Genomic DNA, 22,439 nt, shown 5'->3' with positions numbered 1-22,439 from the left:
TTACGAGCAGATGGTCATGAACAGGTCAACGTTTCCGAGTTCACTTCTTCTACGGACTTATTTCCTTAAACTTCGCTCTTACCACACTCTAAACAGCAGCGCAGAACTACACAATTTAGTGACCAGTGTAGAATACTGCATATCACATTTTCAAATGCATCTTTTGAATACCATGTATTTGTATTTGTGATCATTTTGCAATTTTTATGGTTGAAAATGTTTAATTGAGGCCAAGAATACGTGAAATTTGCCCTTTTTAGCATACACGCTGTCGCGTAGCAGTCGCGTTTGCTCACATGCTTGTGCTTAAAGAGACGCAATCCTTCATTATGACAAGCTAGTGTACTTTTTAAAAATGAAGGGCAGGTTTTTTTTTTCCCCCAAGAAAAAGTGATTCATTGAGTGATTTATACATGCAATCCAACAGGCGATGCCAAATGTCTTCTCCTCAATCAAATCAGGGCTTTTCTTCCTGTCACTCACACACACACACACACACACACACACACACACACACACACCAATGACCGGGAGTGGAACAGAGAAGTTATGATGCCAATTTTCAGAGAGAGGGAATATTTTGTTGTATTTGTCTTTTGATTTCTTTCCATAAAACAGTCTTATATGCATCTTATATTATGATTATACGTAGGCTTCTACCAGGAGTTTCTTGAAGTTTTCGAACTGTATGGTGGGCAAGACTTATTACATACCAAGTTTTGCCTCTTCTGTCCTCCAGCCGCTAGTGTTCGGCGCCATGATCCACCGAGACGAGGCGTTCGAGGCCATCTCCACGCAGTACACCAAGATGGTCACCACCAGCAAGCCGCCGGCCGCCACTGCCGCCGCCACCGGCGAGCTGTAAACACCTCGCTGGGACCTTCAGGCGCCACTTCCTGTTGGTTTATGGACTCTTTTTTTTTTTTTTTTTAATCAAGAGGGGGCTGGTCCCTCCTCGGTCACCTGACTGTTTCCCTTGTGTCGTGCGTGTGTGCGCGTGCGTGTGTGTGTTGCATGTGTGACAAAATAGTCTTCAACTGTGATTATTTTTCTGCCCTCCAGTGGTGTGATTCCACAATATCATGAAAAACAACTGGAGCGTTATAATACAGACGCGTCAATGACTGCATTTTTTTTTTGTGCAAATGTGAAATATGTAGCTTATTTTTCCTCCATATTTGCCTTTTTATTTACATGTTTGGACAGACTGTGTGGGGGGAGCACAACACTGACAGAGAACATCTCACATTTCATGGTAAACGGCACAATGTGGTACGAAATAAGCGGCAAAATATTCTCCCTGCACTTTATTACCTTTCAAGTCTAACTGGAATCTTTCAGAAGTACTCTTTCAAGGAGATGTCACAGTTTCCTTCAAATCCAATCACTTCTAGTCAGGTGATCTAGCCCCCATCTCCATGTTTAGCTTTATTGGAAGAGAGTAAAGCTGGTCTTAACTCCTTTTTTGTGTAGACTGCCAAACTCCAGCACATTGCATAGGGGAAAAAAAAGGCCTCGACATTTTAATATTTATTATCTTACCCGGTCAAGTCAGTCGGAAATGTCAGTTTTAACTCTTCAGTCTGCACACATCTTTTATCATTTTGAAATGAAAATCAACATGACCGGGTATGACATTGCGATACATAAAAGCAATTGACTGGTTCAAACAATATTTTTTGTTGTATTTTTGTCTTAAAAGCTTTTTACCTGTCGCCTTTTTTTGTAGTCTGTTTTAAACGGAAAAAGCACAGAATGTATCATGTTATTTTTCCTTTTTTTTTTGCCAAATCTGCCATATTCTGCCTAAACTCATGTTTACATGATTATATTTATCTCTTTTTAGTTTGAATTCCTGTTCATTTTGGAATAATGACGACTGCTGTTCTTCATTAAATACTCTGTCCACGTTTTCTATTGGCTTACATGACTTGGTCACATGAAGCTTTTTAACCAATAGGGACGCAGCAATAGGGACGCAGCTAATTGCAGCTTAACATTTTAGAATGGTCACTTTCCAATTTGTTTATTGCTTATTTGAACCGTTTATAGACTGAACAAGGATCACTTCTTACTTCAACCACTGTGAGTTGTCAAGAACTTTTCTTTTTAATGAAATACGAGTGCGCACCTAATTCTGCAAGGCACTTTAGACGAAATGCAACCTTTTGGTGTCACACTGTTCTCTTTTTGTCTAAATGTTGAATGTACAGTTTGCCTCGCTTTACAGAAGCACCGAAAGGCTGCAAACAAACTTCATGTGACATAAAAAAAAGTCAAATAAATGTAGAGAAATCTCCAATGATGCAGTTCTGTTTTATGGGTTGATACTTTATGATACAGGAAATCGTTATTTGTGCTCATTCTCTATTTGTGATTCGTAAAATTTGTATACAAATGACTTAAAATGTACAGTAAAGAAAATTAAAAGCACTTCGTTTCTCAAAAAAATGTCTACTGTAAAGGATAATGTGATTTTTTTTTTATTTAAGTAAATGGTTTTAAAGCAAATATTGGTCTCGCATCTCATTTGTTTATATTGGCGAACTGTCTTTTCTGTAAAACAAGCTCTTTATGCAACTAAGAATGTATTGTTATAACATTAAGAGTCGAATTTAATATGATGAATGGCTATGTTAGCAAACTAGTGTTCATGCTAACAGCACCCTTGTCTTCGACCCTGCAGTACGGCCATGTTGCCACTGGAGGGCGGTGTTATACGGTGGCGGATCTATAGGTACAGTATATACAGTGGCTCCTTGCACGTGCCCAATTCAGCATTCACGGCCCCGCAAATGTGTGTTTTTTTAATTCTGAAAATAGCAAGTTGTGAAGCAGAAAACACATCTCATTCACCATAAGTCAGTCATGTATTTACGTTAAATACAGTGTACAGTATATTTTATATATAAGATATTCTGAAATACGTGATAATACAGGTAAAATGCATGCATGCACTACCATTAGAAAGACCACAGTTTTTACATGTTTAAGTCTTTATGTTTCACTAATCATGTTTTTGTAAAGCCTTGAGATTTCAGCGGCCCTTGAACGCACCACAGTTGTGTGTTGTTAGATGGGAAAGAGCCGTGTGTCAAAAGCAGACATTTTTATGGGCATATAAATTAATTGTGTTTTTTCGCCATTTGCTGGTGGTAGCGTAAGGAGATAAACATCCCAAGGTGTGCAGAATTATTACGAAGATTATTCTTTGGGGGCAAAATGTGACAGAAATATGTTTTGACTCTTAAAGTAAAACATTTTTTAACAATGAAACAGCAATAAATAAATAAAAAAAAACTAGATTTGATGATAAGATGATAATTTCCTGATACAAAAAGGCGACATCGTGTGAAATACTGCATGTGGAACACAAAGAACATTATGAATGGACTTTTTTTTTTTTTTTTTTACTTCTGCGGCACTGCACAACTTTTGGTGTTGTATTTAAAAGTTTAAAATGCAGCTTTTTGCATAAACAAATCAACGGCAAATGATATTGCCCAGAGCTGTGGGAGGTGGAGCGTTGCAATGCACTTTATTTGCACTTTGATTGACTTGCGATGACTGGTGAAATAGCCTTGTAGTCACAGCAGATTGACCGTTTTATGGCTTAAATGAATGCTGATGTTGTTGTTTTCTCCGCCCCTTTTCAACTGCAATGCACACCCATCAAATCTTGGAAAGTTCTTAATATTTTAATGATGGTATCCCAATTGGGGACATTATGGAACATTTCGGCACAATGTAGCTAATATTTGTTTGTTTTTAGCATTTTTAAACAGGCGGCCATGTTGCCACAGCTGATGAACCTGCACAGGTGTTTTCAATGACCTGAATAAGCGTACACGTCCCAGCCAACTGCTCAGGTAGGACAACTTTGTTCTAAGTTTTAATGATCTCCTGGATGTCAGTCTTGCTTCCAATGGTGGTTACTGTATGATTGTTCCTCCTAGTGATGATATATATGCAGAATATGTCTATTTTCAAATGAATTTTGTGACTCTCTGTGTTGGGATGAAGTGTCCTCTCTTTGTAGTGTGCACTCAGGACAAGACTTTGGTTGGCCATCACTTATCATGTTGAAATTTTAAATGACAACGTGTATAATTTCTTCCCAAATGAGTTTCATCTTTATTATTAGAGTTATTGTTTGATAGGAAGGGGTGCATAATGAAATAGGAATAAAAAACAAACATAATAATAATAATGATGATAATAATAACAATAATAATTAATTAAATAATGTATTTATAGGTTCTGAACCAGGAAGTCGAACCCAAAAAACAGATACAAAATTAAATGAAATGTGTGAATGGTCAAATAAAATAAAAAATTATCAAATAAAATAAATTATTACAATATTCTTCTTTTTTCCAGTATATTTTTTTAAATATACAGTATATACATGTTTTTAAAAATAATAAATAGTAATCATCCACAATCACCCTAGGAGGACAAGCGGTGTAGAAAATGGATGGATGGAAATCAGATATATTTAATAAAACACAATAATATTATAAAATGCAAAAATATATACAGTATATTATCTGGGGTAATAATATAAATGATTAAACTATTATTGCAAATATAAAAAAAAAATAGACAGGCATAAAATCAACTAATAAAACACAAACATATTGCAAAATAACAAAAAATATTGTCAATGGTGATAATAGAATAAATGAAAAAATATTTGTAAAAATAAATAGATCATTAAATAAATTAATAAAACAGAACCTACGTTGCACAATTAAAGAAAATGTAAACTCAATTGTAATAAAAAAATATTCTCACAAAATGTTTGGAGTAAAAAAAGAAATGAAATGAATTACTAAAACACATCACAAAATATATTATAAATATAATATAATATAATATGACAATAATACGTAAATAAATAAAATATTGCATATGTATTGTTTAAATTAATACATAGAAATAAAATAAATTACCTAACAATAGGCATAAACTATTAACAAACATTAACAAAATAATAAACATGATATAAATGAATGAATGAATACAGTTATTTTGAAAACCAATGGAACCAACAATTCAGCTAAAACCATGAGCATATCCATGCCTTCCCTCCTGGCAATTTTCACACCGTCCCTAATATTAGAAACACTAACATTAGCCTGTGAAGATTAACCACAAGGGCGGATAATGTGCCATAGATATCTTATCTCCGTGACAGGCCGACATGTCACGGGGATGATAGAAATATGCAATATAGATTAGCCGTAACCAGAATAAACGAGGAGCCACTTGAGCTGCTTAATGTCCCGTGTGTCTGCGTGATGTATTGAACACAAGAAGTTATGTTAATGAGGTCATTAATTAAGCTAATTTGCATTCATTAGAGAATAATTCTAAGTCAGCGTGCTTGTCCTTACATAATGGACGGCATTAATGGGAGTTCAACATTGTTACTTATGTCCCCACCCACTCCCTCGTACATTATTATCTAAATTTATCCAGGGACCTTTTTCACCATCTTATTAGCTTTGTGGAATTTAAAAACAGACTTCAAGTCGAGGCGCAGTGGGTCATCACCTGAGCATTTTGACTCAAATTCGGCCCAAAACCTCCCCAGCACATGACCATGACCATGACCTTCCTGCCGGCCTGCAGCTGTTTCAAGTGTCGTGAAGTGTGTGCAACTTCTACCTATACTCTCATGCATTTCAAGCTCTTGTTTGGGAATGATCATTCCCTTTCATGATGAGCTAAGCTACCATGAATGTTAGTTCACACATCCCTGCAAAGCTGCACAAGACAGTGAAGATATCTTTAATCAATAGCCATGTCCAGCTATCAGTATCTGAAGTGGCTTGAGGTTATCCGTCTTCTTTAAGCCGGCTTGCTTGAAAATCGTTCCGGCTGCAACTGGTGCAGGGCATGCTGATTAGGTAGTAAATGAAAATATATGGAGCGTGCTTCAATAAAAGCACAAGGGAGTGTTGCAGTTGGCTTTTAGGGGCTGTATTTGCAGCAGTTTACTGTAACTTTCCTCTTGTTTACTTTCATATATACAGTCGATTAGGGGTGTCCACACTTTTTCCACCACAGGCCGCATACTGAAATGTCAATGGATGCCGGGGGGCCACTTTGATATTTTTCATATATATATATATATATATATATATATATATATATATATACACACACACACAATGGTGTGGAAAAAGTGCCCCCAATTCTTGAGGTGATTAACAAGAATGGCACAGCTACTTATTACTGAGTCATATTTTCAAAATTGTATTTTCTTATTTTAGGGAGGTTTGGGGTTTGTTTTTAGCTGCGGTCTTCAACGTTTGATCAGCTGATGAAGAGCCTATTTCAGTCTAGAGGTTGTTTGCAATGACTTGATAACTCAAAATTGTTTCTGTCTCACTCCCATTTCTTATTTTTGCATTTTGAAACTCTACTTAGAACCCCATTAAGATCCAACAGTGCAAAATGGAAATCCTTAACATTTTTCAACTGGTCTTGAAATTTTGATCTGGAGTGTTGTGTATATATTACAAAGTATTACTACCAACATTTCAGCGTGTTTTAATTGACTTTGTGCCTTATTGTGCCTTTGAAGTTTTACTTCCACAATGTGCTGTGGGCCAATAAAAAACAAGCCTGGGGCCGCAAATGCCCACAGCCCACACTTTTGGACACCGGCGCTGCAGCTCATTTTGAGGGGCGTTACCCAGAGGCAGTAGGTGACATTAGACATCAAGTTGTAATGGGAATTTTGTTGTATTTAGCGCAAAAAGTATCACACTGCGCAATAACAGGTGCAGAAATATGTATTTTGGGGGTATTATCACTGAAGATAATGGATTCCATGAAAAATATAGATGGAAAACATTTACTAAATGTTGGGTGCTTCTCATATAGACCCTTCCTACATACATACATTAAAACGAAGAAAGTATTACATTTCATGTCCATTTGATTATTTTGATCTTCAAATAAATAAATACATTTGGGCATTCTGGCCCGGTTTCACGTTGAGGGCATAAATAAAACCAAGAGGGAAAGGAGAGAGATGAGATGAGATGAGATGAGATGAGATGGAGAGAGACATGAAGCGGCAGCAGCAATATGTCAGTGTTCTCTGTCAATTCAAATAATTACAATAAAATAACAATTCAACCAACATTTATTAAGCAATCAACAATCTCTTCATCATTTTCAAAATGATACATTATACAGAAAATGTAATACATAAAGCTGGTTTCCAGTGGGCTTAATCCATGTGTGGGAAACCAGGCATCTGTTTCTGAGTGTTGTACAAATACTCTATGTAAAGATGTTATTGATGTAATTAAGTCATATTTTTTTCAGGCAAATTTTGGTCTTAATGTCCCTTTTAAAATGCATCTTTTGCCTCTTTTAATCAACCCCAATAGCAAATAAAATTATTATAAAATAAGAAAAGTAATGTAAAAATAATATTATTTTAAAATATGTTATATATGATCAAAGAAAAACAAATCTAGACCTATCTTTTATCCCTTGCTTTAATTAAGGCTGCATTGCCGTTACCCCATGTTGCCACGTGATGGCAGCCTTGTAGCACAAAACAAGAGAAAGCCAGCCCAAGCATCAAATTTGCATGTTTTAAATTGATCTCTATTGTTTTTCTGCGACATGTTGTAATAGCTAAAGGCATTTTCTAGAATATTTCCAAATTCTTTGACACGTTATCATATGAAGTAGTCACAACACCTGATTTTCTCCCCCACAATTCCACATTCATGAATACTTTACATTTTACTTCCTCCTGACATAAACGGGATGCAATGACAAGTATTGTTAGGTTAAATCTTAAACATCAGTCTTTGCGCAGCAGGCAGCTAGCAGTTGTGTGTATTGTACAGACATTTTAATCCAACTGTAAACATGTGCAGGCGCGTTTAGCACCACATTCTGGGCAGTAAAAACGATTTATTGCATGAATTCGGGTGAAACCAGCTTCCTCACACTTTATTAGACGGTCCCTGAACGCACCACTGATATATGCTATGAGATACAAAAGTGAAACTTTCTACGACGCTGCCACATTTTACCCCCCATTCTTCTATCACCTCGTCCTTGTTCCCAAATGCTGGCGATGTGTGTGAAAGCATAAAGGTGATTTTTGATGACGTTTTGACGTTTGTGTGCTAGCTTTGGCTGCACTTATCATTAGCAACTTAGTGCTACCAGGTGGAATGTACCATTTTGTATTTTGGCAAGATGGTAGTCTCAGACTGTCTGAATTTATTCAAAGCAACCTCATTATTGAACTTTCACTGCGAAATGTATTTTATTTTAACATTCATGATGTCGTTTTTTTTTAATTTTTTTTATAACTGACTCATTTAAATGAAAGAAAAAATGTTCAAAACTTTATAACCCCCCACCCCCACACGTTTAGTACGACATTCCCACTTTTCCCTCCATTTGGAGCCCTTAAATATGTGTAATGACATTTTCCTATTTAGCTGTACCCATCTGGCACAATACACGAACATTATTCATTTCTATTATTTTATTGTTTTTAATTTTATTGATTTTGAATGCTTTTTTCAGCTTTCCTTCTTGCTTTTCTCTCACCACTGCGTGAGCTACATCTTACCAATATTGTTTCACATTCTCTATTCTCTTCTCTCCCTACTAGAAAATGGTAACATTTAAACATAGAAAATGAACAGTTGTAGGATTAAATAAGCTCTGCTTCTTCCTACTCCTTTTCGGACGTGTTGAACTGTGCCAGTGTGAACTTAACAGTAACGTTGTTCAGCAGGTCCAAAACAAATAAACCCATGACCACGATGTAGAGAAGTTAGACACTATATGCAACTAGGTGATGTCCATCTTCATGCCAGGGTTCCTGTTACCATGGCAACACAACTAGGGTGCGCGCGGTGGTTGTTGGAAGAGTGTTGAAGATGAAGATGAAAGGAGGTATAAGGCTGTAATCAGATTGTCTCCTTCCCTCACACTTTGGATCCATCTTCTACCCTCCCGCTCACCCGAACCCACCACCACATAAATCACAATCGGCTGCGAGTCACCTCTCATTGCGGCGCCCGCAACACACATCCAAGGGGGTGCAACGGGGCCATGGAGAGGAGAGCCTTCAACCTTGGATTCAGGCGTTGGATGTTGGACGCTCCACCTCATTTCCACAGTAGGAGCTCCTACGCTTGTTTGCTGATACTTTCTTACAAGATGAAGACGGATTGGAGGTTAACGGTGTAATGATTCTGATTTACAGGCACCCCGCAGGCACTTTCCTCCGCCTTGACAGCTCGCGTACCTCTTTTCTGGCACTTTCTGGAAAGTTCCCACACCCTCCCATCATCACACATGAACTCTCTCCTAATAATTTGCACCAGTCCTCCTGCAGGCTACACTGAAACAATGCGGAAAGTTCTGGTGGTCCATGCAGAACCACCAAAGTGCTCCATAATTAGAAAACTGCTCATAATTACAGCGTGGTCACAGCCTGTTAGTTTCTCTTGCACACAGCTGCCCTGTGTGAGACTGTGTGTGCTTTTGTGCATGTTTTTGTATGTATAAGCTTCCCTCTGAGAGGTCAGGCTGCAGCTGAGAAGCACAGCAGATGTGCTACCCCGTGATGCTTATATACACCAGCTGGGTGCACTGTCAAAATACTATTAATTACAAGCAAGGGAACATGAATGTGTATTTGCAAGCAGCCAGCACTGTACTGCTGGAGTGTTCTGTTTCTGACGTTGTAGCATTAAAACTGCATTGTTGTAACATCTGCAGGAAGTGAAAATGGAAGAAAATATGGTGGTGTTTCCTCTTCTCAGGGCTTTAAATCGATCCCAACCGGACTGTTCAGGTTGTCTAAGACGACGTTTCGCTTCTCATCCAGCCAGGCTTCATCAGTTCATGCTCAAAGACTAGGTGGGACACACACCCATCAAACTAGATCCTGTAGGACAGCTCGGACACACACACCAGTCAGGCGAGATAGGTCAGTGTCCCACCTAGTCTTTGAGCATGAACCGATGAAGCCTGCTCGGATGAGAGGCGAAACGTCTTTTAAAACATCCTGAACAGTCCAGTTGCGATCGATTCAATTCATTCAGCTCTAGCCAGCTAGCTGTCCTATCTAGTCTGACTGGTGTGTGTCCCACCTCGTCTGAGCATGAACTGATGAAGCCTGCTCGGATGAGAGACGAAACGTCTGAATAGTCCGGTTGCGAGCGATTCAATGCCCTGAGAATACACTGACTTGGATGAATGAGAATATTCACAGGCAAAGTTGTTCCCTCCTTTGTTTCCATTTGTGAGATCAGAGGTCACCCGTGTTGGACCTGAGAGAGGGCCTGCTGGCTCACCATCTCGGCTCAAGTGTACGGTGGTCCGTTGTTATTGACGGTGACACCCGACGCCAGAGGAGGCGTGGGATCTCATATGGCTCTGGAGCCCAAACTCTGAGGAGCAAAGCTTTCCACAGACACAACAGCAAACTCCACTCCCTAATCTTTGTTGTTGGATTTGGCTAAGAGCCTTTTTCGATCGGATGCAGCTTGTTTCGAAGGCACCTACGCCACAAGCGCAGTTGTCCCGCCACTTCTGTGAGCTGCAAGAGATTCCAGGTTGGCTGTTGGAAAGTTGCATTGCTTCAAGATGGAGTGGAGATGGTCTTTATACCGTCGTTTTTGCCCGCCACGACTTCTCCGTCCTCCCCAAAGTTCACTTTTTTGGACTTGTGGCAAGCGGTTCTTGGGCATGGTTCCAGCTTCTATGCTGATCCAACCGGCGGAGGGCAGTCAGTGTCAGTGTTATTGTAATTAGATGATGATATCGTCCCCCAATGCCACAGATAGGTTGTAGAAGCACTCCAACTCCATTCTTCTCACAGGAAGAAAGAAAATACGGAGTTTCTCCCTCCTTTGTTTCCATTTATGAGATCAGAGGTCACCAACGTTGGACCAAGTTCTATTCCCTCTTTCGATTCAAGCATGCATTCCAGGACCCTGCGCTGGAACAGGAAAAGGATTTTCCCTAACGTGTTCGAACAGAATTGGAAGCATATAATCATCTCGTGGGAGCTTACGGATTGCATCGTTTTATTCCGGAATATCATTAAAACTATCGTACTACAGGAAGTGAAAATGGAGGACAAGATGTAGTTGTTCCCTCCTTTCTTTGTAGTAGCAGCTTCCCCTCACCTGGGAACACGTTCTGCCAAATTAAGGAATGGGCATTTTGTCCATTTGTGAGGTCATGTAAGAGAAGGCTTTGTGGCTCGCCATCCCTGTTGTAGTTCTAGGCCAAGTTCTACCACACTAAACTGCACTGACTTGTTTCATGCTTGGATTTGGGATTCTGGTCCTAGTAAACATGTGCAGCATGGACTCCTCTTGCCAGACACACCATGTTTCTGTGTCCACCTTTGATGGCGGCTGCAGGAGTGGAACATCTGCTGCACCTTTGCACACGCACACATTCAGTGAACTCTGTGTGTGTGTGTGTGTGTGTGTGTGTGTGTGTGTGTGTGTGTGTGTGTGTGTGCTGGACCACCAACCAACTGGTGGAGCATATGGCTTGATTCTTCTTCATGCTCCTTCACTTCCCTCCTCTTCACATACCCCCCCCCCCCCCCCCCCCCCCCCCCCCGCCCACATTCGCTCCTTCTTTTTAATGACTTCACCTGCAACCTAGTGGAAATTTCACACCCGTCATCCCCCGTGTGCCACACCGTCTCCTGCTATTTGCGTCCTGTGGGACTGCAGCAGCGGTGTCCAAAGTGCAGTCCCCGGCTATTTTAATTTTATTGGCCTGCGGCATATTCTAAAAATATCATTTAAAAAGAAAACTTAAAAAAAAAGGAAAGATCAGTAGTCATTTTTACAAGAATTAAAGTCAAAATGTGAAGAGAAAAAGTTGCAATCTAACGAGCCGTAATTTTATGAGAATGTCGTAAATACAGTATGATGAGGGGAAAAAAAGTCATTTTAGTAGCATGAAGTTTAAATATTAAAGAAATGAGATGCTATTTTTAAAGCCGTGATATTATGAAATACATTTTTGTGAATAAAGTTATATATTGATACGTCAACGTCACAATAATAGTCACTAATATGAGAAGAAATTTACAAGAAGAAAGTCACAAAAACAGCTCTAATTTTACAAGAAAAAGTCTAAATATTAAGAGGAAAAAATTTGTAATCTAATGAGAAAAAAAGTTCCAATTTTGCAAGAATAAACTGGTAATATTACGAGGAAAATTGTATTTTTTAGTTGTAATATTATGAGACACAACAAAGCAAAATAAAATAGTAATTTTTGGGGAAAAGTTCTACACATTTTATACCAAAAAAATATCAAATTGGTCCTTGCATCCTTTTATTTTCCGTATGTGGCCTTCAGTGGAAAAAGTCTGGACACGCCTGGACTATACCAGGAGATTTTGAATCCAGGTGTATCTAATTGTGTGGCCAGCCTTGCCTTCTAACTTTTCCTTTCCGTGTTAGCCACCACCCCGAGTCAGCATTTAAGGCTAAAAAGAGCGGCGTCGTTATAACTCTCTGTTCCCAGCAAACAAGAACATTGTGACATTGACCTTTTGCTGGCAAACTGAAGAGCACAGCAAATACGGTGGATATTTTACACGCCTTTTTCAGCGACATCGCGGCTTCCCCTGACATTTCACCAGAGCGTTTGCCTAATGATGCCTCCTTGGCTCTCCTCATGTGGCAAAAAAGTAACAATTAGCGCCACTCCCGTCGCCGTGTTGCTTTCATACTCGGCTAGTCACACCAGCAAGAGACGACGCCATGGAAACTCGCAGCCCTGCTTGGCGTAGAGCGACTGTGGCTCCTACCTGGACCAAACCTTCACACTTGTACAGACTGCATCTCTCCAGGTCACTGGTGTGTGTGTGTGTGGGGGGGGGGGTAAAAATATATATTTTGTGGAGAATAATCATAGTTTTACGTGCAGAAAACACTGCAAAATTAGTATGTTATTGATGCAGACTGACCGTGCATCCTGGCGAGATTCAATTCAATAGTATTTCTCTCCCGCTTTGGTATTTGGTTTGGTTTTGGTACCATTCGTTATTCATGGCAGCGTTCATGCCTAAACTGTTAGTCCGCAACCCCCCCCCCCCCCCCCCCCCCCCCCCACACACACACACACACACATACACACACACATGAACGGTTGCAGGATGGTTTACTGTTGGAACGACACAGAACTGATGGGAGCGCTCACCTTTTTTTCTCTGGACAGGCTTTTTTCTGGATGCCCCAAACAATCACAAAGGAGAAGCATTAGAGAAACTGGTTTTACCCAAATCTACCGATCTGGCCCCGATGTTTTTTCCTGGCGAGAAGCTGCTTCTACGTATGCGCCCTTTTGGAAAGCAAGCCATCTTCCAAAAGTCTTCGCCTCAGTGTGTGAGCAGATGCACTCACAACTGACTGCTAGCGCTCCTGAGCACGTGCCTTTCTTCACAGCCTTCATCACAACAATTGAAGGCTCTCTCCTTGAATGTAAAAATGATGTGATTAATAGTTGGTTCAGGTGCAATCTTACTAGCAGCAGTTTGCTTGCCTGCGAAGCCCTTTTCGTGCTAAGCAATGACGACAGCATGCACGTGTGTCCTGGCAGGTAACCGTGGTTAACCGGGGAAAGAGAACGATTTCAAGCACCACTCGTCTTTTTAAAGCTTCCAGTCTGTTATTCCCGCTGAGTCAGGATGACGGCGTCATCTCCAGCCGTTGTCCTTGTCAACTCTCCCACCTATGCTAAGAATCACCAACATGACGTCAGCTGGTCCATTTGTGGCGGGGCTTGGAAGACGGACAGTCATCTGAAAACGGGGAAGTTCGAAAACGGACGCAAAGTGGTGGAGATTGCTGAGATCAAGGGTCAGACTGGTGGATGTATTTTTACTGAATCGTGACAGGCCCAATTTGAACTAAACTTGACAATTTGACTAATCAGCGTCCCAAAAGCATGAATCCTGTTGATCTTTTAATCAAATGTGACAAAATAGCTCAGCTCCGAGATCAAATAGGCCCATTTTTCGTGCTACCTGCCTATGCGTGACAGCCAATTTTTAATGAGCATTGTTCCTTGAGTGCCATCCCCATTTATTTTTATGTGCTCTCAACTTTAGAGGCAGCGCTTTTGAGATAAAAGGAGACTGGTGACCGTAAAATTGACGTTATGTGTCTGTGTGCATAGAAGTGAAGCACACGCAATGAAAAAAACAGCTTTTCCAGCACATCCAATGTCCTTTCTCACCTTTTCTGTTTCCCGTGAGGCTATTTTAATATTCATCCATGCCTCGGGAACCCGCTTGAGACTCGCATGACGTGTTTATTTGCCAGCAAACACGCTTGTCCCATCACGCGACTGTTGTCTTTCTCCTCTCAGTCCTTCATCTGGGTCTTTTCTTCCTCCTCGCACCCTTGTACCGACCATCACAAATACACATGTGATGATGAGACAGGAGAGGGGGGCTCCTCACACACCTCCTTCAGGCGATGTGCCTTATGCCCTGACTTTTAATGACCCGCCTGCTCCTCTGGGGGCGCGGAGACGAGGAGAAACCAAAGAACATCCAATATCTCGGAATGTCATCAGCTAGTCCTGAGCACCCTGACTTCTCCAAGCGCTGCCATGAGGATGGTAATGAAGGAGTGTGTGTGTGTGTGTGTGTGTGTGCGTGTGTGTGTGTGTGTGTGTGTGTGTGTGTGTGTGTGTGTGTGTGTGTAGTCTCTCAAAGGTGAGGTGTCTTCCAGATTGGCTTGTGGTTTGAGCCCTGATTCTGCGCCTCCTGGCACCAGGCGTCACCTTTTTCATGACAAGTCCTCCTGCACCCCACCCTCGCCGCACACACACACGCTCATCATCAACACTCGACCCGCTGGATGCGTGTGTCTGCATGTTCTGTGGGTGTGAGCATCCGTCTTTGAGTGTGTGTGTGTGTGTGTGTGTGTACGTGTAAACGCTGTTTATAGTGGCGGAGGTGAGTGATCGTCTTGTTTCTGTTTCGCTTTGCTCACTGTAAATTCCCAAGAATTCTTAATGGAACTCCAGAGCTGTCACACTTTAAAGTGTTGCACTTATTCATTTGTGTGTGTGTGTGTGTGTGTGTGTGTGTGTGTGTGTGTGTGTGTGAGAGATAAGACCATCGACTAGATCCTCCATGTGCAACTTTATTACCAGCGTTATCATGAAGGCTGCTGTCATAGCATTTCTGTCGCAAAATGTGGCAAAAATGTGGCAAATGCATGCTTGAAAGCGTTCATATCATCAGTGTTATTGCCAGGCTTGTTGCCAGGTCTCACAGGAGCAACCAGCAACCAGCTCTATGAAAAGAAGCCTAACAGGCAACCCACCACACTTATGATAAATATATTTACAGAAAAGCCTCGTTTATTGCGGACTTGATATGTTTTTTTCCTGTGAAGTAGGATTCCTAAATTATAAGTGGAATGTTTTCGTAGTTAGAGCACCGAAAACCTGTTTGCAATCTTCAAAATATCGTTTTTAACGTTATGAGAGCCCTCTGGACACGAAATAACGCCTCTATAGTCGCCCTTACACTCGTACTACCCAATGTAGTACTGTAGGTACAAGTAGAGAAAACGGTTGCGGCAATAACCCAAGCCAAGCTAAAAGTGATCATTCTCCAAAAGTAGAATGTAACACAATTGTTACGATTTGGGCGCAGCTGTGCCGCAGGCTATTGTCTCCCTGGGGAAACTACTTGGGGCGCACACGTTTCATTTTATTGTCTGGCTTAATATGACATGACTGAGAATATTTACTGATCATCTTGGAAATGACATTTTTCCACCTACAGTACCCCTGCAATTTGCTCATGTACCACCGGGGGTACGAGTACCCCTGCTTGAGAATCACTGCCCCAGGGAACACATTCACAGCAACACACAAGCGCAAGTCTTATTTATGTCTTCAATGGCTTATTTACTTTTTCTTATGTGTAATATATTGGTAATACTAGTGTAAAGGTGACTATAGGGGTGTTGCCTCATGTTTAGAGGGCTCTAATAGTGTTAAAACCATATTTAGAAGGTTGTAAACAAGTTTTCTATGCTCTAAAGATGAACATATTCCATTTATTAATACAGAATCCTACTTCACGGAAATTCACTTATCACGGTAGGGTCTAACAATAGGAGGCATAAGATTGCATTCATCCGTTCATACGCCCTGCATGCAAATTACCCACAGTCGGGAAATTTGTGACTGGTGCTGAAGGAAGGAAGTAACGCGGACACGGCGTGCAGTAAAAGCAGGGCAGCAGATGACTCTTTGATGGTCTGCATGGAGCAGCAACATGACTTCCAAGATGGATATTTGATTGGCTAATGCAATGAGGTGTGCAGCAACAGAGGTTAGCCCGCTCTTGTCTCCCGCTGTCTCTCAGCCTTGACGCAGCAGAGAGACCCATCGGGGACGTCTCTGATCAATGCAGTCATTATCCTATAGCTGCAGACGGAAGGGAGCGGAGGAGAAACGCTGTAGAGACGTGCTGCTCCATGACGAGGTCACGGTGCCGGCAAATGTAAAAATGTGTCGGCTGGAATATGCAATGTCGAGCCATTAGTCGGGCCGCGGAGCGAAGCGGCTCCTTTGGCCTCAGGTGGAAGCGAAGGAGAGTTTAGGCCCAGCTTTGCCTGTCTTCTGTTTAAAACAGCGCTTTATCTCCCAGCATATGTAATCCCCACTGACATGCACTCACTTCCTGTATTCTCGCATGCATGCATTCTTCCCCCGCCTACCCGCGCGCCATATGTGGTTTGATTTCAGTATTTGTGAGCGCCTGCGTGTGTTTGTGTGCACGCCAAATATGCTGAGGCTCAGTCCCGACGGAGCGGCGTAATGATTCCTGTCTGTTAGCTCTGCAACGCCACCGCGACACGGGCCGCTGTTTGCGGAGCCGTCGAGTGTGTTTGCCGTTTGGTAATGGCTTCACGCCGGTGCCGATACCTCGGGATTCCCGCAGTTGTTTAGCAAAGAATAAAAAAAGGAGGAGGAGGGATTACGTCTGTGGTGGAGGAGGCAACAGATGCAAGCAGTGTAGGTTGCGTTTGAGGACGTGGAGAGGCTGAGTCATCCTGAAGGGGGCACTGTAGGACCTGCTAGAAAGGGAGGGTGCGAGCAGACACTCGCTTCCTTTTGGCTTTCAAGGATTCTTCCCTTGCTCTTTCCAAGCCTGTTGATGTTAAAGGAGACTTGACACAAGGTCGAAGGAATGCTCACACAGAGCATGTGTCATATTCGTACCTTTACCTGCTCGATTGGATTGTTGCTTCTTTGCATCCTAGAAAAGCATTCAGCAGGTTTTGTGTAGGGGCGGGGTGCAGGTCACGCAGGAGCAGACCTGGACAAAGGTACCTTGAGATTGAAAATAATAAGAATTTTCATGATCAATAGACACCCGAAAGGGCTGTCAGGGGTGTCCAAAGTGTGGCCTGGGGGCCACTTGCGGCACACGGCAAAAACAGCAGCAAAAATGAGGGGGAAAAAAGAGCGCAAATGCATTCTGTAAGGAGAAAAAAGTGGAAATGTTTACGCTGATAACATAAAGCTGACACGCAGGCTGTTTTTTTTTTTTTCTTTAAATATACCGTCGTCCCTCTCCACTTTGATGTTCAAATTTATTAAAAAAAAAAAAAAAAGAATAAATGATGCTGTTTCGTGGTTGAACACAGCCTATTATTAGTCAAAACGTACGCACATTTAAGCAAACCTTCCTATTTTTTGTTGAAAGTAAGCATTTTCAAGCATTAAACTGAATAAATGAACTAATATAAAAATGTAAGGCATATAAACGACACATTGAGTGACGTTGATGAATGTAGTATTCTACACCGGCCACCAGGTGTCAGTAGTGTTACTGTAATGTTTGGTGAGAGACACGAGGATCAGACTTGATCGCCTGAACAACAGGCTTTTATTGCGGGCTTGAATGATCCCACAGCAGGCACAATAACCCCTAATACAAATAAAAACACCGGCTCCTTTGAGGCCGTTACCCAATCAAAGCTGAAAATCAACTCCGAACACCCACCACCACTTCCTGTCCATCTCCTTCGAGGTCTCGTAGGGAGGACATTTATAGTAACACGAGTATTATTCATGTCTTACATGGCTTTTCACTCTTATTTTTTTCTACAATATTGGGCATTGTGAGTGTCAAGTTGATTACAGCGGTGTTATTTCATGTGTAGAGGGCTCTAATAATATTAAAAACCGCGTTTAGAAGGTCGTAAACTCTTCTTCTCTGCCCTAAAACAAATACAGTATATTCCTATTATAAATAAACAATCCTACTTTGGTGGAATTCACTTAACATGGTTGGGTCTGAACCAATTAACCGTGATAAACGAGGAATTACTGCACAGTGGAACCTCATTTAGCATAGGACCCGGTTAGCAAGTGTTTTGGTTAAGGTCGAAGCAAAGTTTTTCCCCCAATTGCAGACATTTTCCGGTTTGTGTACAACATAGTATGCGTCTTATCATATTAATACACCGCGTGAGTCCAGCTGTGTTTTTAATGTAGTTTTATTACTATTATACAAAACGTTATCGTTAGCACCCTATTAGCTTGCTAATACATGGAAACAGGAAGTGGAAATCAGCTCCGTTGCCCATTTAATGATTTTCTAACCACAAGTCTCCGGTTTTCTTTCGATCGCAGCTGCAAAGTAACTCACAGTGAAGCCAAAGAAAGTTGCAGGTGTCAGCATTTTGATAAAGAAAGTGACAAACACAGTTGAATTCAAGAAATAACTCGTAGCAAAACACAAAGGTGGTGGATCTCGCTGCCGTATTGCCGTCTTTGTCAACGATCACGTCTTCCGTCAAGCTAAAACTGATGCTAATGTTCATTTATCCCTTTCATTCCTCATTTATTTGCATTTTCAAGTGTTTTATGCATGTAATATGAACATTATATCTCGTGGGAAACATTTATCTGGTTAGAGTACATTTCGGGTCAGAGACTCCGACAGTTTTTTTTTACTTTTGTAGACCACACATCTGGCAACCATAGGAGACTGAGGCTACTTGAATGGAGGCGCTAATTGGAGCATTTATGGTCGACAGACAGACATTTCACACAGAGTGCACGATCAAGAAAGTTACTTTCTGGTCCGATCGTGGCAGGTAAATCAGGCGCTCCGTGCTCCCGCCACGGCTTCATCTTAGCACCCGTGTTAGCATGTTTTCTGACCATCCTGCAGGGATAATAAGTCAAGCCCCGGGGAGGGCTGGTCGTCAGTCATTTCACACTCATTCCCACGATGTCAGTTTTCGACTGTGACCGCTTTTGTTTGTCCACATCCAGCTGCGAGCTCGCCCCGGGGCGCAACGCGGCATAACACCTCAATCATCCGACAAAAAAAGGACGTGGGAGACAAAAAGGAGCAGCAGATGAGGAAAAGGGGGAGGAGGTGGCTTGGTAGCGCTTGGTGCATGAGGGTGGTTGGAGGAGCAGCGAGAGACGTATCAGTTGGGGATTTTTCTGGAGGACAAACCGCCTCCCGCCGAGAGACGTTTCAGTCACAGCGGCGGAGGTGCATTAATATTGGATTGTGCCGCATCTTGCCTCGACACAGTCCGACAGGCAGCGAGGAATCATGTCTGTCCCGCGCGGCAAAACGGATAAATAAATAAATCACGCCGCATGTTGAAGGTCAACTAGAAGACTTTACAACAGTTGGAATGCATTGACGGCATTGACGACACTTCTTGCTGAGTCACAGAAGTTTGATGAGAACCCGAATACGAGACTGTCGGGAAAATATGGGTTGTTATTGCAATTCTCAAATGTTGTGTCCATTATTCCATTAGATTTCACTCATATGACCAGGAGCACCTGAATAGAAGCACATCCATCCATCCCGAGGCCAGCAGCCTAAGCAGGGAAGCCCAGACTTCCCTCTCCCCGACGGAGCAGCGCTTCTATTCCAAGTTTCTCCCGGATGACAGTGCTTCTCACTAGCCACCCTATGGAGAAAACTCATTTCAGTGGTTTGTACCCGCGATCTTGCCCTTTCGGTCACTACCCGAAGCTCACGACCATAGATGAGGGTAGGAACGTAGATCGATCGGGAACTTGAGAGCTTTGCCTTTTGGCTCAGCTGCCTCTTCACCACGACGGACAGATGCAGAGTCCGCATCACTGCAGGCGCCGCACCAATTCGCCTGTCGATCCCGCGTTCCATCCTTCCCTCACTCGTGAACAAGACCACATGCTTATCACCTGATTCAAATAGGCGTCTTAGCATGTGAGTCAGCCCTTCGTCATCTCTGTCCCTCACATGAGGACATCACCCCTCCCCTTGCATATTTCCTATATTACCTAACATTTTAGCATGAATGATGCTAAATAATAATAATAACTAGAATAACTTAAATGTCACTAATATTTGGGTCCAAACGGTACATGTGAAGAATCATCCATTCAAACAAGCTACAGTATGTCACGGGTGTCCAAAATGCGGCCCAGTGGCAGCTCGTTTTTAATGACGCCAGGCATATTTTAAAAAATAAAATGGATTCCGTGTTATTAGATATTACTGTACACTCATTTGCGTTGTCACCTACCGTGTACCACAAAGCTAAGACGATCTCAGCATATATTAACCCACACGGAATTGCTTTTAGCATCTGTAATATAGAAAATGTATCAACGTGGCTCTTGCATCCTTCAGTTTTCTGTATGCGGCCCTTGGTGGGAAACGTCTGCATACTCCTGATCTCTTTTGATCCATTTTGGCCTCTTGCTGACACGCTGGCTGCACATGAAGTCACGTTTTTGCTCAATGCTGACACTTTTTGCATTTAGCTTTCAGTCAGGCGTCACGTATGGACGCTCCTGTCTTTGCTTTACCTTTGCTACTGTTGTGCTTCTTCCGGAAGTTACTTTCCTCGTGCTTCTAATTGGCTGACAAGGCCTTATTATCGTTTGGTGTCGGTTGGACTTGCATTCCATCCACTTTTACAGTATTTTTACACAAAGGCTTATAGGGATGCCCATGCACATATGGGAATAGGTTAGCTTAGCATAACTTGATGCTAGTGTTTTTGTGTGTGTGTGTGTGTGTGTATTACTCCACGTCGAGCATCAAAAGAGGGTGTAATTACTTCAAGCACCACTAGCAGCGCAATAATGGCGGCGGCAGGCGGCAAAACAGCGTCCTGCATGCAGAGGCTCACCGGCGAATGTTTTGTGATGAACAAACAACCTTTGCTAATGTTTGCTAAGGACACACGAGCCTCTCGCTATGCAGCCTCTCGTTCTCGGGGGCACGACAAACCTTTGTGGATTCAAGAGGTCGCTTTTTAGCAGTGAGGACCCAAAAATGCTTCAAGATATCCCGTGCTGTGCATCTTCCCAAATAAGATTCCAGTCCAATGGACGCTGTTACGTTACATTGAATAAAAAAACAGGGTTCGTCTTTACAGTCCAACGACCGTCATTATAGAGAAGGGCATATAGAGTCAGTAGCCCCTCACTGAGTAGATGGACTCTTACAGCATCATTGATCTAAATCCCTCACATGTGGAGCCCATTCCAATCAATACAGCGCCGCTCCAGTTTGGACCGCTTCCTTCCCTCTGCAATGCTCACCGCCGCTGTGCTTTCTGTTTGTCGGTCACATATGTACGCTTTCATCCACTAGGATCCTGCATTTTGTGCGTCTTTTCTGCAGAATGTGGCATTTTGTTGTCTTTCTTTTGGTACCCAATCGGAGAAACGGGTTGAAAAGTCCAAACAAGTGATAACGAAGGTAATCTAGTCTCTAAGTGTCCATATAACACCTCATAAAGCATAAAGTCCCCTGGCAGCGCGTTTGTATGCAAGTTGCAGCAAGCATGAGGATGTTCTTCTCTAGATATAAAAGGACACAACATATTTAATTGTTTTCCCAAGGGAGGGGGCTAATGCTTGGCTTCACAATATCACAGTACATGTTGGAATTCTTGGTTTTCCTCAATGAGCCGTGGCTCCCCGGTGCCGGAGGCACTTGTGTGGTCCCAGACCATGATGCTACCACCACCGTGTTTGACCGTTGGCAAGACGCACTATGTGTCATTTTCAGGGCATAGTAAATCTGTATTAGCGATATGTGGATCGATACTAAAATAGCAATACTTGCGATACCAGCGCGTCATGCTCTAAAATCTATTCCCAAATCAAAATATCGTTTGAAGTGATTGTCTGTTGAAACGATGGCCGATTGTACACCGGGCCGTGTGCGAATTGTGAAGAAAGTTTTCATTCTTGTTGTAGTTCTTAATCATTGATATTTTATTTTAATGGTTTTATTTCTTTTTATTATTTTTTTTTTTTTTACAATACAATTCCACATATTTGATATGATTTTGTGATATTCCGTCCCTTCCCTGCTCACC

At 41.9% G+C, this 22,439-nt stretch overlaps 1 protein-coding gene across 4 annotated transcripts in view; it reads left to right on the top strand.

The window, feature by feature from the left end:
- The window catches only part of gramd4a (GRAM domain containing 4a), a 28,096-nt gene extending 25,585 nt beyond the window's left edge, over positions 1 to 2,511 (top strand). For all 4 annotated transcript variants that reach the window (XM_054753421.1, XM_054753419.1, XM_054753420.1 and 1 more), the window contains one exon: positions 740 to 2,511. In XM_054753421.1, coding sequence (XP_054609396.1) covers positions 740 to 865 — 126 coding nt within the window. In that variant the 3' untranslated portion in view covers positions 866 to 2,511. The remainder of the gene's footprint in view (positions 1 to 739) is intronic.
- The last annotated feature ends 19,928 nt before the right edge of the window (positions 2,512 to 22,439 follow it).

Source organism: Dunckerocampus dactyliophorus, chromosome 15 (assembly GCF_027744805.1).
Source record: "Dunckerocampus dactyliophorus isolate RoL2022-P2 chromosome 15, RoL_Ddac_1.1, whole genome shotgun sequence".
NCBI lineage: Eukaryota > Metazoa > Chordata > Actinopteri > Syngnathiformes > Syngnathidae > Dunckerocampus > Dunckerocampus dactyliophorus.
This window is presented reverse-complemented; position numbering and strand designations above follow the sequence as displayed.